The sequence below is a fragment of the Maniola jurtina genome, chromosome 28, assembly GCF_905333055.1.
Source record: "Maniola jurtina chromosome 28, ilManJurt1.1, whole genome shotgun sequence".
Lineage (NCBI taxonomy): Eukaryota > Metazoa > Arthropoda > Insecta > Lepidoptera > Nymphalidae > Maniola > Maniola jurtina.
In genome coordinates, this window is record NC_060056.1 from 3,516,568 (window position 1) to 3,535,000 (window position 18,433).

General features: G+C 41.0%; 2 protein-coding genes across 4 annotated transcripts in view; one reads left to right on the forward strand and one right to left on the reverse strand.

The window, feature by feature from the left end:
- The window catches only part of LOC123879402 (leishmanolysin-like peptidase), a 100,476-nt gene continuing 82,043 nt past the window's right edge, over positions 1 to 18,433 (reverse strand). Inside the window, exons 6-20 of one of the 3 annotated variants that reach the window (XM_045927078.1) lie at positions 14,322 to 14,442; positions 13,222 to 13,384; positions 12,255 to 12,392; positions 11,640 to 11,705; positions 10,669 to 10,792; positions 9,797 to 9,898; positions 8,613 to 8,800; positions 6,833 to 6,859; positions 6,144 to 6,173; positions 5,424 to 5,556; positions 4,257 to 4,416; positions 3,282 to 3,376; positions 2,868 to 2,939; positions 1,630 to 1,761; positions 1 to 598 (exon numbers count right to left, since the gene is read on the reverse strand). In XM_045927078.1, the coding sequence (XP_045783034.1) occupies positions 449 to 598; positions 1,630 to 1,761; positions 2,868 to 2,939; positions 3,282 to 3,376; positions 4,257 to 4,416; positions 5,424 to 5,556; positions 6,144 to 6,173; positions 6,833 to 6,859; positions 8,613 to 8,800; positions 9,797 to 9,898; positions 10,669 to 10,792; positions 11,640 to 11,705; positions 12,255 to 12,392; positions 13,222 to 13,384; positions 14,322 to 14,442 (1,701 nt within the window). In that variant the 3' untranslated portion in view covers positions 1 to 448. The remainder of the gene's footprint in view (positions 599 to 1,629; positions 1,762 to 2,867; positions 2,940 to 3,281; positions 3,377 to 4,256; positions 4,417 to 5,423; positions 5,557 to 6,143; positions 6,174 to 6,832; positions 6,860 to 8,612; positions 8,801 to 9,796; positions 9,899 to 10,668; positions 10,793 to 11,639; positions 11,706 to 12,254; positions 12,393 to 13,221; positions 13,385 to 14,321; positions 14,443 to 18,433) is intronic. The other 2 variants (XM_045927080.1, XM_045927079.1) reach the window with 2 other exon arrangements.
- The window catches only part of LOC123879428, a 5,566-nt gene continuing 4,185 nt past the window's right edge, over positions 17,053 to 18,433 (forward strand). Inside the window, exon 1 of the mRNA XM_045927133.1 lies at positions 17,053 to 17,146. Coding sequence (XP_045783089.1) covers positions 17,119 to 17,146 — 28 coding nt within the window. The 5' untranslated portion in view covers positions 17,053 to 17,118. The remainder of the gene's footprint in view (positions 17,147 to 18,433) is intronic.

Sequence of the window (18,433 nt, forward strand, 5' to 3'; positions counted from 1 at the left end):
ACTAAGTGTACTGTAACTGTATACTAAGTTTTCGCGCCATCTGGTTTGTGAGGGAAAACAAGATGGCCGCTAGCAGCAACACGGTATCTGAGATCGGTTTAACAGCTGCGCACATTAACCCGTTGTTTGGATACAATAGAGTCGACTTTAAATCATCTAACATAGAAACAATGGTAAAGTCAGAGTAAAATGAACTTAAAGGAGTTTATTTAAGGTTGGAATTCATCTAAACATGGTGGATGTCAGCAACCTAAGTGAGAACGTCGTAAACAAAAATCGGTAGTGCTGAAAAAACGACTTTAAAACAATATTCTTTTGGTTCATTTTACTCTGATTTTGTTCCGTATATAGCCGTAGCAATTTACAGTAGTAGTAGTAATTTACATATATTAAAAAAATAGTCTCTTCACAGATTAAAAAACACATAACTGTCAAAGTTTTCGCGCCATCACATACAATTCATGAGAGAAAACAAGATGGCCGCTAGCAGCAACACAGTAGCTGAGATCGGTTTAACAGCTGCGCACACTAGAATGTCGTTTGGATATAGATTCGGAGGAGGTGCTTCTTCACCACCTTTGCAGTATTCCTCTCGCGACTAAAAAAAAAAAGAATTCTGTATTATTTATGGCATGTTTTCAACACAAAATCTACACTGTCTCTAAACTTTACTCTGACGACCCCAATCTACTGTGTACGATATTTGATATTTGAAATTAATAGCTCGTTCACACAGGCTGCGTAAGTTTAGACGTAGCGCGTACCATTGCGTTGTAATGGAACTGTATGAAACATGGCACACCGCTTGCGTAAAGCGTAGACGTATGCGTAACCCGGTGTGTTAGGGATTTACGCGCGTCACTACGCACGTGTCACGTGTACCCAATTGGTGTGGATCGGCGTTTAATGTCACACTAATTCAAGGAACAATAAGCCAGATCTTGGCCAGTAGGTACCGGCCAAGATCTTCATATTCTGGTCGAGCACATATCATAGGCTCCTTTCTTAGTTACAACAAGATTAGCGATCTACACAACAGGCTAACTAGACACCGTAACAGGCTTGCGACTCCTACGCTCCGCCTCAGGAAGGTCCAAAAGTCATTTGTGGGAATGGGTATAATCTTTTATAACAAAATTCCTCAATCAATTTTGGACTTGCCTTTACACAGGTTCAAAAAATCTATTAAAACTATGCTCCTGAGAAAAGTATATTATACAATCGAAGAAGTAAATGGATAAAAGAGCGTGGATTTGACCTGTAGCTCGCTCCAGCAATGCGCGGGACCTCAGTTGCTTTTATACATGGCATAATATTGTATATCAAATCTCTGAAAAGAGCAACCGCCGAGTTTCTTGCTGGTTCTTCCCGGTAGGAAAGGCATTCCAAACCAATGGTAGATGCTTTGACGATTCAAAAGAACTTGTAAAAGTCTAATTGAATAAAAACACTTTGAATTTGAATTTGGGTTCCGTACCTCAAAAGGAAAACGGAACCCTTATTGGATCACTTTGTTGTGTCTGTCTGTCCATCCGTCCGTCGTGTTTTTTTGAATATAATTCGCCTTCTGCGCAGGTACAAGGTCAGCCTTCTAACCTGCAAGTTGTATTCAATAAATATGTAACTCACAGCGAACTCCTCGCCACACATCTCCCTGCACGGCGGGCACACAACTCCTCCACGGTGTAGCCAGCCATTTTGAATTATCCTCACTTGCAACACTTGCCCAGCGAAGTAACATGTATATGTGTAATTGCCCACCTGTGGGACAATAGTGAATAGATAAAGAGCCTGTGAGCGCCAGCCCTTCGTTATTTTTAAAATCTGTTAAAAGTATGCTCCTGAAAACAGCTTATTATACAATCGAAGATTATCTAAATGACAAAAAAGCTTGGATTTGACTCGCTCCAGCAATACACGGCGCTGCAATTGCTTGTATACAGTATGGCATATTATTGTAAATTGAATATGTACTTGAAAAGAGCAACCGCCGAGTTTTTTGCTGGTTCCAGCAAACCACTGGTAGATTTTTTTGACGATTCAAAAGCACTTGTAAAAGTCTAATTGAATAAAAACACTTTGAATTTGAATTAGGGTTCCGTACCTCAAAAGGAAAACGGAACCCTTATAGGATCACTTTGTTGTGTCTGTCTGTCCGTCCGTCGTGTCTGTCAAGAAAACCTATAGGGTACTTCCCGTTGACCTAGAATCATGAAATTTGGCAGGTAGGTAGGTCTTATAGCACAAGTAAAGGAATAAATCTGAAAACCGTAAATTTGTGGTTACATCATAAAAAAAAATATTAAAATGTGTTTAAAAGTAAGATAACTATACTAAGTGGGGTATCATATGAAAAGGCTTTACCTGTACATTCTAAAACAGATATTTATTTATTTTTATGTATAATAGTTTCTGATTTATCGTGCAAAATGTCGGAAAAAATGCCCGAATACCGAACCCTCGGTGCGCTAGTCTGACTCGCACTTGGCCGGTTTTTTTAATATTTTCTTCGGAATAGTATTAGAAACGACGCCATGCAAGCCAGACAGTATGGTGGTAACCCCAGCCACACACCTAAGACATTATTTAAGTTTTTAACCCTCGACCGAAAAAGAGGGGTGTTAGAAGTTTGACGTGTGTATTTGTGTATCTGTCTGTGGCATCGTAGCTCCTAAACTAATGAACCGATTTTAATTTAGTTTTATTTTGTTTGAAAGGTGGCTTGATCGAGAGCGTTCTTAGCTATAATCCAAGAAAATCGGTTCAGCCGTTTGAAAGTTATCAGCTCTTTTCTAGTTACTGTAGTCACTTGTCGGGGGTGTTATAAATTTTTAATTTACACTTGTTTACTGTTATTTTATACGTACCACAACATGTATTCGTCCGCTTTCACATTTATACTTGTAGCACCCTGATCCCCAGTGTTGCCATTCTCTTATCTGCAATACAAAAATGAATATAGATTTTTGTAGGGTTCCGTACCTCAAAAGGAAAAACGGAACCCTTATAGGATCACTTTGTTGTCTATCTGTCCGTCCGTCCGTTGTGTCTGTCAAGAAAACCTATAGGGTACTTCAGGCTTAACCTGTACATTCTAAAACACATTCTTATTTATTTTTATGCATAATAGTTTTTGATTTATCGTGCAAAATGTCGGGAAAATACCCGAGTACGGAACCCTCGGTGCGCGAATCCGACTCGCACTTGGCCGGTTTTTTTAAACAGAAAGTACAACATTAGCTTGCGTTTTAACTTAATCAAATGTTAAAACTGTAACTTACTTGTCTACAGGACTTCTGTTCCCAAACCCGATCGCTGTGATCGAAACACTTTGAGTGCGGCCCGTAGTTCTCTAGCGCAAAGTTTACTTCACTGTCTGAAACAAGAACGGGCATGGTCACTAAAAATATTGGTTTTTTTAACGTGACAACGTCTTATAATTCGATAGAGCCGGCTGCACGCACGAAAAAACATGACTCATGCGGCGTTACCTCGCTCTGAGGCGTTCCATGTAAGGCTTGAAGTGCAAGCGAGAGCGCGGAACGAGCGACAAAGAAGCACAATCGGCCTTTGTTGTCACGTTCAACTATCGTCAGTAAACCGACTTTACAGACAACCAATTTTTTCTCGATAATACAGGGTGTAACCCGAACGCTAGCAAAAACGAAGACAGGTGATAGTAGAATAGAATAAAATAATGATATAGAATAGAAGTAGTATAGAAATAGAAGGACTTCGTTTGTGTTGGTGTTAGCTGGCGGGCGTGCTCTGCCGTTTTGGAGTGTTTTTTTTGTTAAAACTGACTGGAAAGCGCTCTAAGGGGGTGCCGTGCGTATGTCGGCGAGCGCCGGCACAGACGGGGTCCATACTTGTATAGTTTAACTAACTTGTTACAAATAACTATAAACTTGACATTGGCTAATCTTTGTAAAGCCAGACGAGAAAGAAAAAAAAAAGATAGAAAAGATAGAAAAATAGATAAAAAGATAGAAAGATAGTAAAGATTTTTATATAAACCTGTGAGGATGATACTGCCTTTGCCAAAGCGCCATAAGCCTATTTTGTCGTATTAGTTTACAAATTGCGAAAAACCAAATTAAATTTGAATTTCGCGGACAGGCCCGTCTCACACCCCTTGATAAAAATAATAATAAACATTTATTTCGGAACATTTCATCCATATAGTGTTAGTAACAGGGCCTTATGAACTATACTGTATAATATATACTGTACTAAAATATACTAATAATACTTACTCGGAGTATTCTCTTCGTAAGAGCAGCGGCTGCCTCGGATGAGCACGTTTTTGTGTCGCCACGTGAACTCTTGCAGGTACGGGCAGTAATCAGCCAGGGACACCGAGCCGCCGTACCGCGCTTCCTCCCCGGCCGGTACGTTAGGCAAAATGTCGAAATGCTGAAGAAATAAAAATTGGTTGTCTGTAAAGTCGGTTTACTGACGATAGTTGAACGTGACAACAAAGGCCGATTGTGCTTCTTTGTCGCTCGTTCCGCGCTCTCGCTTGCACTTCAAGCCTTACATGGAACGCCTCAGAGCGAGGTAACGCCGCATGAGTCATGTTTTTTCGTGCGTGCAGCCGGCTCTATCGAATTATAAGACGTTGTCACGTCAAAACTTACAATCAAAGCTTTTTTATGTACTAAAAACCAGCCAAGTGCGAGTCGGACTCGCGCACCGAGGGTTCCGTACTCGGGTATTTTTTCCGACATTTTACACGATCAATCAAAAACTATTATGCATAGAAATATATAAAAATCTGTTTTAATATGCACACGTAAAGCCCTTTCATATGATACCCCACTTGGTATAGTAATCTTAATTTGAAAATTGAAAATACTAAGCATTTGTTCATGAACACATTTTTTTTAATGATGTAACCACAAATTCTCTGTTTTCGGATTTATTCCTTTACTTGTGCCATAAGACCTACCTACCTGCCTTTCATGGTTCTAGGTCAACGGGAAGTACCCCATTGGTTTTTTGCCTAACACGACAGACGAACAGACAGACAGACAACAAAGTGATCCTATTAGGGTTCCGTAACATTAAAATTATTCTCCACTAGAGGATGCCCGCGACTTCGTCTGCGTGGATGTAGGTTTTTTGAAGATCCCGTGGGAACTGATTGGTTTTCCGGGATAAAAAGTTGGCTATGTCAATAACATGGACGCAAGCTATCTCGTTACCTTTCATACAAATCGGTTGAGCGGATAGGTCTTTAGGGATCCAGTGGGAATTCTTTGATTTTCCGGGATAAAAAGTAGCCTATGTCCGTCCCCGGGATATAAGCTAACTCTGTACCAAATTTCGTCGGAATCGGTTAAACTATTGGGCCGTGAAAAGGTAGCAGACAGACAGACACACTTTCGCATTTATAATATTAGTATGGATTACATCCTTACCTGATACTGCCTAGGCAGTATGGTGTCATGGCGGACTAGGTTGCATAGCACCACAGCATTCCGTCGAGGGGAACATTCTGTGCGAAGCGGGTCTCCCTTGATGCGTTCACAAAATGGCGCCGGGTTCTTCCTTCTGCAAATAGAGTTTTTTTTAAAGAATATTATTCATGACTAATACTCCCCTTTCCCCTCCAATTAAGCGTAAAGCTTGTGCCAGGAGTGGGTACGACAATAGTGCAACGGGTGGGGTTTGAACTTTGAACCGCCGACCTTTCGGATTTCAGTCCGTTCCTCAACCGTTGAGTTATTGAGGCTTTAATTTTGGATTTGTTATGACTTATTAGCCGCCATATTTACTTATCATAATCACTTTTTATACCAAATATTTTACAACAAGTGTAAATTAAAAATTTATAACACCCCCGACAAGTGAAGGTTACCTCTATAAGAAAACTAGAAAAGAGCTGATAACTTTCGAACGGCTGAACCGATTTTCTTGGATTATAGCTAAGAACACTCTCGATCAAGCCACCTTTCAAACAAAAAAAAAACTAAATCAAAATCGGTTCATTAGTTCAGGAGCTACGATGACATAGATACACAGATACACACGTCAAACTTATAACACCCTTTTTAAGTGCGGAAACGAGCCCAGCCCTTAGCCCATATGCAGAAAATAACCTAAAATTACTTAATACAAAAAATATAAATAAAACTTACGGTTCCTCCGCCATAGTTCCGTTGGAATCGCTTGCAAATTAAAGTTTAATAAAATAAGGAAAAATTCAGTCAAATACCTTTTATCTGAAGAATAAATTTGAGGTTTTGACAGTTTTTAGGGTTCCGTACCTCGAAAGGAAAAACGGAACCCTTATAGGATCACTTTGTTGTCTGTCTGTCCGTCCGTCCGTCCGTCCTTCGCGTCGTGTCTGTCAAGAAAACCTATAAGTAGTGTACTTCCCGTTGACCTAGAATCATGAAATTTGGCAGGTAGTTAGGCCTTATAGCACAAGTAAAGGACTCGCACTTGGCCGTTTTTTTGTATGGGAAATCTATGAGAATGTCAAAAGGACTTCGTCTGTGTTGGTGTTAGCTGGCGGTCGTGCTCTGCCTTTTTGCAGTGTTTTTTTTTTGTTAAAACTGACTGGAAAGCGCTCTAAGGGGGTGCCGTGCGTGTGTCGGCGAGCGCCGGCACAGACGGGGTCCACACTTGTATAGTTTAACTAACTTGTTACAAATAACTACAAACTTTACATTGGCTAATCAATGTAAAGCCAGACGAGAGAGAAAAAAAAATGTCAAATTTACTAATCGAAGCAAATTTATTCCTTAGATAAAAGATATTTGACGATTGAAAAATCGATCCCAAGAAGATCTTTAGTTATTCACTTAATCATTTAGGTACTTACTCTATCGCTGTTGTATTATCCGTTTCGCTGCATGCAAAAGAAAATTATAATTTTCACATAAACAAGAATCCATACTAATATTATAAGTAAATGCGAAAGTGTGTCCGTCTGTCTGCTACAGACAGACAGACAGACAGACAGACACACTTTCGCATTTATAATATTAGTATGGATGTAGGAATTCCATGGCTCCCGCCTGTTTAAATGACCAATCCCATAAAATTGAACAAAACTTTGCGACTTCCGTGATCTTCTTGGCTCCTTTCCACTCTTATAAGTTTCACATCATCTAGGTAGTCCAAAGAACGAAATTCCAAAACTTTGACTTCCTTTAGCTCTCTTTGGCTTCCTTAAGTCCCACATAATCCACACACTTCACAGAACACTACACCAGACTTTGTGACTTCACTCCGCTCCCATGCGCTCTCTTCCGCTCCCCATGACTCCCTTAAGCTACCAAGCAACAAAACACCCATTAGAAGGAAAACCTTTGCGCGTTGAGCCATTGCTTGCAGGACGCCATAGCGAAGTTGCAGCCCAGACCAAGGCCCAAATCCAAGAGCAGCATGACTGTACTCTCTATAACTCCCTTACCCCCAAATTTTATGACTTCGCTCCGCTCCTTTGCGCTCCCTTCCGCTTCCTTCCGCTCCCCATGACTCCCTTAAGCTACCAAGCAACAAAACACCCATTAGAAGGAAAACCTTTGCGCGTTGAGCCATTGCTTGCAGGACGCCATAGCGAAGTTGCAGCCCAGACCAAGGCCCAAATCCAAGAGCAGCATGACTGTACTCTCTATAACTCCCTTACCCCCAAATTTTATGACTTCGCTCCGCTCCTTTGCGCTCCCTTCCGCTTCCTTCCGCTCCCCATGACTCCCTTAAGCTACCAAGCAACAAAACACCCATTAGAAGGAAAACCTTTGCGCGTTGAGCCATTGCCTGCAGGACGCCATAGCGAAGTTGCAGCCCAGACCAAGGCCCAAGTCCAAGAGCAGCATGACTGTATTCCCTATAACTCCCTTACCCCCAAATTTTATGACTTCGCTCCGCTCCTTTGCGCTCCCTCCCGCTTTCTTCCGCTCCCCATGACTCCCTTAAGCTACCAAGCAGCAAAACACCCATTAAGGAAATACCTCAACCTTTGCGCGTTGAGCCATTGCCTGCAGGACGCCATAGCGAAGTTGCAGCCCAGACCAAGGCCCAAGTCCAAGAGCAGCATTACTGTACTCCCTATAACTCCCTTACCCCCAAATTTTATGACTTCGCTCCGCTCCTTTGCGCTCCCTTCCGCTTCCTTCCGCTCCCCATGACTCCCTTAAGCTACCAAGCAGCAAAACACCCACTAGAAGGAAAACCTTTGCGCGTTGAGCCATTGCTTGCAGGACGCCATAGCGAAGTTGCAGCCCAGACCAAGGCCCAAGTCCAAGAGCAGCATGACTGTACTCCCTATTCCCTTACCCCCAAATTCTAAGCCTTCACTCCGCTCCTTTGCACTCCCTTCCGCTTCCTTCCGCTCCCCATGACTCCCTTAAGCTACCAAGCAACTAGACACCCATTAGAAGGAAATACCTCAACCTTTGCGCGTTGAGCCATTGCTTGCAGGACGCCATAGCGAAGTTGCAGCCCAGACCAAGGCCCAAGTCCAAGAGCAGCATGACTGTACTATAACTTCCTTACCCCCAAATTCTAAGCCTTCACTCCGCTCCTTTGCGCTCCCTTCCGCTCCCCATGACTCCCTTAAGCTACCAAGCAGCAAAACACCCATTAGAAGGAAATACCTCAACCTTTGCGCGTTGAGCCATTGCTTGCAGGACGCCATAGCGAAGTTGCAGCCCAGCCCGCGGCCCCAGTGCAACGGCGCGGCGTGGTCGTAATTAGCCCGGTACCAGCCTGTATCCTCCATCATGGCGAAGGTTATCCGACTAAAAACTGAGTTCTGGGTATGTGTTCCAGTCATAGCTTCGTTCTGCAAAAAAAAATAGTAAAAAAATCGATTGGAAATGTTAAAAATGAAAAAAAAAAAATCTGATCACGAGCGAGTCAAACTCGCACACCAGGGATTCTGTACCATCATACAAGAAGTAACGCTTTTTAATTATTTTTGTCATGTTACCCACAAATTCACTGTTTTCAGCAAAAATGAAGACAGGTGATCTACGACTTACCAGGCTGCATGGTCTACGACCTTTGCCTTTCCCGAAAGGGATAAAATCAAAATCATCATCATGAAGACAGGTGATAGTACAATCTTAAATATCCTGTATTTTTAAAGTTCACAATATATTGCAAATAAAACATCCGACTGACGCAAGAGGTCAACGAACATTACGTAAATAGGCCATTCGGAGTCAATGCCGCGTCGTAGGTGTGGCATTGACTCGAGTTTTGCACTCCATACATTGCAGGTTTGAAAAATACTAAATCACTTAAACTACAAGATAAGGGAAATGGTTTTGGCATTGTATTGTGTTCAGTTAGTAGGATAATAACCCTAAGTTCTTGCTAGCCTTCTGGTTACATCTTGTACATACCAAAATTATAATATTATGTTATAATTATTGTATTATATAACAAAATTCCTCAATCAATTTTGGACTTGCCTTAACACAGGTTCAAAAAATCTATTAAAAATATGCTCCTGAGAAAAGCATATTATACAATCGAAGATTATTTAAATGATAAAAGAGCGTGGATTTGACCTGCAGCTCGCTCCAGCAATGCGCGGGACTTTAATTACTTGTATACATGGCATAATATTGTATATCAAATCTCTAAAAAGAGCAACCGCCGAGTTTCTTGCTGGTTCTTCTCGGTAGGGAAGGCATTCCGAACCAGTAGTAGATGCGCTGGACGATTCAAAAGTACTTGTAGAAGTCTAATTGAATAAAAATATTTTGCATTTTGAATTGTATAGGTAGATCAGTCAATTTAGGTATACTGTCTCCCACTAAACACCACTAACCTCAAAGACTCGTTTCTCCCAATGCGTCAGCGCAGTACCGTCTCCACCTTGGTCTTCCAGTTCCGCGCCCTCCAGCTCCGAGCAGTTGAAGTGTTTCCTCACCTGAAAACATAGATGACTAGAGGATGCCCGCGACTTCGTTCGCGTGGATTTCAATTTTTAAAGATCCCGTGGGAACTATTTGATTTTCCGGGATAAAATGCCTATGTCAATTACAGGGACGCAAGCTACCCCGGTTCCAAATTTCATGCAAATCGGTTAAGCGGATGGGTATTTAGGAACTCTTGATTTTCTGGGATAAAAAGTAGCCTATATCCATCCCCAGGATATAAGCTAACTCTGTACCTTTCGTCAGAATCGGTTACACTGTTAGGCCGTGAAAAGGTAGCAGACAGACAGACAGACACACTTTCGCATTTATAATATTGGTATGGTTGTAGGTTAAAGGAACCACAGGCTTTGCTGATTTGAGTCATCAGTAGCACGAAACGTTTTGCGTCATCATTCCTCATACGCATGGCTAAGGTTTAGAATACTCTTCCGCGATCTGTGTTTCCTACCAATTACAATCCGGGTATCTGCAACCAGGCATTGCAAGGTCTACATCTCCTGAGGATGCTCCGGTGTCGGTTCGAAACGTGCGTCGAGTGAGTGGTTTTGGGATTGGTGTGGTGCTGCGTGGTGGTGGTGCGTATGGCTGGCTTTTCCTGCATGTTTATCAGAGGGAGGGCGGGCGGTGCATGTCGCATGCTGCATGTTGCACCATACAGATTTCGTTGGTTGGCGGATTATAACAAATAGGCACCTAGATTCTAGGTAAACGCGTCCCATCTTAGGCCACATATTTTTGTATGTGGATGTAAATTGCGTACCTCTTGAACCACTCTGGGAGTGACAATCATATGGAAAGTCCTCTCCATATAACCGCCTCGGATCATCCATCGCTTTCTTGTTATATTCTTGACCACGCGATCCGACCACTTGTGTATTTGGAGCCTGCAAGAAAAAAAAACTTTTGGTTATCCACAAATCTCTCTTTGTTTATTTATTTATTAACTAGATCGGTCGAGAAGAATACAGTTATACTTAGACATAAATATACTTCAACTTTTTTTTATTCAGGTACTGCAATCTCACCTGGTGGTAAGTGATGATGCAGTCTAAGATGGAAGCGGTCTAACCTACACGGCATCGTACCGGTATGCTAAAACGCTTGGCGGCACGGCTTTGCCGGTAGGATGGTAACTAGCCACGGCCGAAGCCTCCCACCAAACCAGACCAGAAATTTAGAAATTATAAAATTCTATACCCCTGCTGGGAATCGAACCCGGGACCTCCCACTAATATGACCACAGCGCTTACCACTTGTACCTCGAGGTAGGTAGAGATATACTTCGACGTGGGTATAAGTACTTAACAGGGCTCTCTCCGTCACTCGTTTCATACAATCGTAGTTCCAATTTCATTTGAATATTAAGCAACCAAAGTCCATGAAATTTTGCAGACATATTCTAGAAACTAATATCTGTGTCTGTGGTGTTTTAGATTTTTCTAAAAATATGCAGTTTTCAAATTACAGGGGCTCAAAGATTTGTATGAAAATTTTTAAGACCGCGTAACTTTGAAACCGAATATTTTAACAGAAATCTGGAAAACCACAGACACAGATATTAGTTTCTAGAATATGTCTGACAAATTTTATTGACTTTGGTTGCTTAATATTCAAATGAAATTGGAACTACGATTGTATAAAGCGAGTGACGGAGAGAGCCCTTTTAAATGTGGATAGGAGTCTTGTACAATAACTTGTCAACTTGTACAATAACATAGTATACCTACTTACTCTTCGTCTAACGGCGGATTTCCGGTGTCCGGCCGTCTGTCCGTCAGCGGATCACCGTTTTCATCTCTGGGAAGAACATATTAGAAATTAAAAAATCTTTATTAGTGAAACTCAGTACAGTAGGTAGGCACATCTATACTAATATTATAAAGAGGAAACCTTTGTATTTTTGTATGTTTGTATTGAATAGGCTCAAAAACTACTGGACCGATTTCAAAATGTCTTTTACCATTACTTAGAGGGATTCTTCCGAATCCGTATAGGCTATATTTTATCTTGGAAAATAGAAAAAATAAATGTCTAGTAATAATATAAATATAAAAGCTCACTGAAATGGACTTCGTCTGTGGCGGCGTTTGCTGGCGCGCGTGTTGTACCTTTTTGGAGTGTTTTTTAGTTAGAAGTGGCCAGTTTTTGTGTTCTGCTGGTGTTTATTGGTGGTGGAACTGACTGGGAAGCGCTCTAAAGGGGCGCCGCGTGTATGTCGGCGGGCGCCGGCACGGACGAAGTCCATACTTATACATATAGTTTCCCTAACTTGTAAATAACTACAAGCTTGACATCGGCTAGAAGTTCCCGATAACTGTGGTATAGTGTTATACCTATGTCACTCACCTGTAAAATCCGAACAGTGACACGCTGAACCCCAGCGCGTGCAGCATCTCGTGTTTGACAGTTGACAGTACGGACGGCATGTCACGGTACTTGGTGGACAACTCGCCCGGGCAGAAGTTCGCGTGCCCGGCTACAGGCCTGGGAAGAACATAATATTAGTATGAGTAACAAAATGATATTAGAACATAAGTATATTATTTATGAATTGAATATATGAGTGGAATTTATGGTAGGGCAGCAGTGGTTAGGTTGAAGTGGGGCGCAAGTGAAATTTTACCTGATCTGATATCAATCGATATTCGTCGTAGTCACCAATGGACGGGAGCGGTGTCTATGTGCTCGACCCAGTGGCGTAGCTACCTAGGGGCTAGGCGGGGCAGAGCCCCGGGGCCCTCGAATCCTTACCAGAAAATCTCAATCGAACTGAACTTTTGAAAATTTCTCCCATTTTCAAAATAAATATTACAGGTTGCAACCCGACTTTAATCATGGCAACTCACTTGAGAAATATCCGAAAGTTATACCTAGGGAATTGCCAGACGAGAGGAAAAAAAACCTAGGGAATTCCCCTAAATTCTTTCTGTGGGTGGTTGGTACTTGTAAAGTAGCTTAGCATTTTTAAAGTATTTGTATATACATACTTGATAAAACCTAACCAGTTTGGATAGCAGTGGGGCCCCATTTTTCGATTTGCCACAGGGCCCTTGATTACGTAGCTACGCCACTGGCTCGACCGTAGGGAAATTTCCCCCCGAGGACGTGCTAAGCGCGTCTTTTATCGGGAAAGGGGTGATAATCGTGTCAATGCAACGTCAATCTTTTTGCTCACTTCTCTAAAGTGTGCATAAACCCATACCCATCACCGGTATCTACACGCCATAAATAGCTTGGTGGCTCAGAAGTACTTAGGACCTAAAAAAAGCAACAAAATAGCTCAAGCGAAGCAAGCGTAAATTTTTTTATTCACCTGTCCAAAGCAGCCTCTTGCTGGCAATGTGAAGCGTAAGCTACGGTGAGGCCGCGCCGACACCGCTCCGTTTCCACCGCGCTCACGTAGAGCACAAAGTCTGTATTCTCCACTCCCAGCGTCTCCTCCTGACTCTCTTCTGCTTCTTCTCCTTTCTCTGTCGCTGTAAAAGTAGGAAATAATTGAGGAGCTTGCGAACACAAGTGTAAATTAAAAATTTATAACACCCCCGATAAGTGAAGGTTAAAGTAACTAGAAAAGAGCTGATAACTTTCAAACGGCTGAACCGATTTTCTTGGATTATAGCTAAAAACGCTCTCGATCAAGCCACCTTTCAAATAAAAAAAACTAAATTAAAATCGGTTCATTAGTTTAGGAGCTACGATGCCACAGATACACACACAGATACACACGTCAAACTTATAACACCCCTCTTTTTGGGTCGGGGGTTAAAAACAGTGTGATGTCTGATTATGTTGTTGTAATAGCTGAAGCGGTGATAGCCTAGTGGTTAAGACGTCCGCCTTCTTTTCGGGAGGTCGGGGGTTCGATCCCAGGCACGCACCTCTAACTTTTCGGAGTAATGTGCGTTTTACACGTACGTGCGTACCCGACTACGGCCAAGCCAAAATGAAGTATTATGATTTTAGCAGTCTATGTATGTATGTACGTATAACGTACATATGTATGTATGTATGTTTGTATCTAGATTATGTGTGTTCCACTGTAGCGCCTAAACTACTGGGCCGATTTTGATGGATGAGTCAACTGATTCGTTGTCCGGGATATCACCCGGACCTTTACGACGAATCGATTGACACTTCATTCATCAGAATCGGCCCAGTAGTCTAGGCGCTACGGTGGAACACACAGAATCTGGATACAAACATACACACACACATATATACACACATAAATACATACATAGACTGCTAAAATCATAACCCTTTCTGGATAATGGAGAGTTCTCCCTGTTCTCAAAGGTGTGTGAAGTCTGTCAATCCGCATTACGCCAGCGTGGCAGACCATGGCCTACACCCTTCTCACTCTGAGAGGAGACCCGTACTCAGTAGTGAGCCGGTAATGGGTTGATCAAGAACCTGTTGTATCCTGTCCCGCCTCGTTCACCGTGGCCTCCGCAGCAGTCACATCGTCTAGTATAAGTTTGTCCCGCGGCAGCTCACGGCAGTCGTGGCCCGTGCTGTTGCACACCAGACATGGCTGAAATTACACAAAATGGCGGCTATATAACTCTACCTCTACATCCATACTAATATTATAAATGCGAAAGTGTGTCTGTCTGTCTGTCTGCTACCACTTCACGTCCCAACAGTGTAACCGATTCTGAGAAAGGTACAGAGTTAGCTTATATCCCGGGGACGGACATAGGCTACGTTTTATTCCGGAAAATCAAACAGTTCCCACGGGATCTTCAAAAACCTACATCCACGCGGACGAAGTCGCGAGCATCCTAGTAGTATATAAATTTAATAACTCAAAATTAAAAAACCCCCGACACAAAAACCTCTATAAGAAAACTTGAAAAGAGCTGGATAACTTTCAAACGGCTGAACCGATTTTCTTAGATTATAGCTAAGAACACTCGATCAAGCGACCTTTCAAATAAAAATAACTAAATTAAAATCGGTTCAATAGTTTAGGAGCTACGATGCCACAGACAGATACACAGATACACACGTCAAACTTATAACACCCCTCTTTTTGGGTCGGGGGTTAAAAACGGCCTCCCTGGTGCATTGGTGCAATGGTCTTATTATGGGAGGCCTCGGGTTCTATTCTCGGTAGGGATCTCGAGGAGAGGCATAGGTTACTTTTTATTCAGGAAAATCGAAGAGTTCACTCGGGCTTTTCGAAAACCCTAAACCCTCGCGAACGAAGTCGCAGGCATCATCTAGTCTTCTAAATATATAAAAGACTAGCGACTCGCCCCGGCTTCGCACGGGTGTTCTATGGAAAAGTGGTTATAATGGCTAAAATATAAATGTTTGGTTTATACTATCGCGGACTTTTTTGTAGGCATTATTGAGTTCTACAACTTTTCTATAGAAGTCAACCATACATCTCTAACCATTTAGGCAGCGTTCGCGAGAATCGGTTAACGTACGGCAGTTTTTTCGACGCCTTACTCCACAATTTTCACTACCACGAAAAATCCTATCTATTTTCCGGGATAAAATATAGCCTATACGGATTCGGAAGAATCCCTCTAAGTAATGGTAAAAGAAATTTTGTAATCGGTCCAGTAGTTTTTGAGCCTATTCAATACAAACATACAAAAATACAAAGATTTCCTCTTTATAATATTAGTATAGAAAAAGGTAACTAACTGACTGTTTGACTGACTGACTGACCTATCAAGGCACAGCTCAAAATACAGCCATGTTAAATGACTAATATTCCCCTTTCTTCTCCAACTAAGCGTCAGGCTTGTGCTAGGAGTAGGTACGACAATAGTGCAACGGGCGGGGTTTGAACCGTCGACCTTTCGGTTTTCAGTCCACTCCTTTACCGGTTGAGCTATTGAGGCTCTAAATTTTAGAAAATTCAACCCCTAAGGGGTTAAAATAGGGGTTTAAAATTTGTATAGTCCACGCGGGCGAAGTCGCGGACATAAGATGGTTCAATGAAAAGTTTCGTTTGTGAACTAATACCTCGAAAACCTGAAATAATATTAAATTATGTTTTACGATGAAAAATAATTCCATCTATAAATCTTGATAGAAATAAAAATAAGTACCAGCACAAAAAATATGTGAAAAGTTTCTGCTACATCACAAAGATATGATAAAGTTTTTTTTGGAAAAGATAGGAGAAAGCGGCTAAAGTTTATATCAAAGAAAAGAAGCCATTTGGCTACTTCACTCTAGTGTCAAATGTTAACGAGAATTAAACTAGCCAACGACGAGGCAAACGTTATGAGGTAAGCAGTCGAATATATTGATTCTTAAGAGGGCTCACTCCGTCACTCGTTTCATACAATCGTAGTTCCAATTTCATTTGAATATTAAGCAACCAAAGTCCATGAAATTTTGCAGACATATTCTAGAAACTAATATCTATGTCTGTGGTTTTCCAGATTTCAGTTAAAATATTCGGTTTCAAAGTTACGCGGTCTTAAAAAATTTCATACAAATCTTTGAGCCCCTATAACTTTAAAACTACATATTTTTAGAAAAATCTAAAACACCACAGACACAGATATTAGTTTCTAGAATATGTCTGCAAAATTTCATGGACTTTGGTTGCTTAATATTCAAATGAAATTGGAACTACGATTGTATGAAACGAGTGACGGAGAGAGCCCTGTTAATAATAATTTTCATAATAGCTTTTAACCGGATGCAATAAAAGCTATAATGTTGACTTCTTGTGGCAGAAAAAACATAGCAATATTTTACTAGAAAAGTCCGACTTACCTAAAATAAAAGTTTATTTAAAAAAACTTCTTTCACAACTACTTATAAAAATTATTTTCGTTAAAAAGTAGACTTTTAAATAGATAATATTGTGATGGTATTACTCATAGACATTACTATTCGGTTTTTTAATAGAAATAGAAAAATTGTTATGCAAAGAAAAACCTTTACAAATGCTTTCAAACCGTCAAGTGAATCAACCACTGGTTCGGAATAGAACTAGAAAAAAACTCGGCGGTTGCTCTTCTAAAATTCAAATTAATAACAAGACAACTCTTATTAACAATATGAGGCCAAGTATAAATAAGTAGGTAAGTAGTTGAATTGAATTGAGTCAAAATTTTTCATCAAATTTTTTTTTTTAATGATAAGCAGCTCTACACTTCAGTTAAATCTCTATCGCAAGTTATAATGTAATAACACGAAAGAAAACAGCATTACAATATTTCACCTTCGTACAATGTTACAGTATGGATTTCTCTTGTTTGGTAAATAACACGTTTATTTATTACCCTTTCTAGAATTATCAATATGTACCGATATTTTTCTCTTAATTTAAAGTAAGTGTCTGCTTCTTTTTTTCACCCGTCTACGGCAAAGCAAAAAAGAAATGTTATGATTTTAAGAGTCTATGTTTGTATGTATTTAGGTGTTTATTCATGTATATTCGACCGTAGCGCCTAAACTACTTGATGAATGAGGTGTTAATCAATTCATTATTATGGTCCGGGTGGCATAGGCTACATTTTATACAAAAAAAAACCGGCCAAGTGCGAGTCAGACTCGCGCACTGAGGGTTCCGTACTCCGGTATTTTTTCCAACATTTTACACAATAAATCAAAGACTATTTTACATAAAAATAAATAAATATCTGTTTTAGAATGTACAGGTAAAAGCCCTTTCATATGATACCCCACTAGGTATAGTTATCTTACTTTGAAAATTGAAAGACATTTTTTTTTAAATGATGGAACTATAAATTCGCGGTTTTCAGATTTATTCCTGTACTTGTGCTATAAGACCTACCTACCTACCAAATTTCATGATTCTAGGTCAACGGGAAGTACCCTATAGGTTTCTTGACAGACACGACGGACAGACAGACAGACAGACAACAAAGTGATCCTACAAGGGTTCCGTTCTTCCTTTTGAGGTACGGAACCCTAAAAAGGTCAGAAAAAACAATGAGTGAGGCCATCTTTTTACGGATGATGGCATAAAAGCCATCAGTCCTGGCATCTGTGAATATCCCACTTGAACCACGGTCCCTCGGCAGCTCCAAAGCATTCTGAATGCACCACTCACTATACAGTAGAAATTTCGTTACGTTATAGATTTATGGATTACTAGAGGATGCCCGCGACTTCGTCTGCCTGGATTTCGGTTTTTAAAGATCCCATGGGAACTATTTGATTTTCCGGGATAAAAAATTGCCTATGTCAATTGCAAGGACGCAACCTTAGTTCCATATTTTATGCAAAGTGATTAAGCGGATGGGTATTTAGGAATCCCGTGGGAACTCTTTGATTTTCCGGGATAAAAAGTAGCCTATGGGCTATGTCCATTCCCGGGATACAAGCTAGAGTTAGCTACCAAATTTCGTCAAATCGGTTAAACTCTTGGGCCGTGAAAACGTAGCAGACAGACAGTCACACTTTCTATGCTTTGTTGTTAACAGGGCTCTCTCCGTCACTCGTTTCTGCTCGTTTCATACAATCGTAGTTCCAATTTCATTTGAATATTAAGCAACCAAAGTCCAGGAAATTTTGCAGAC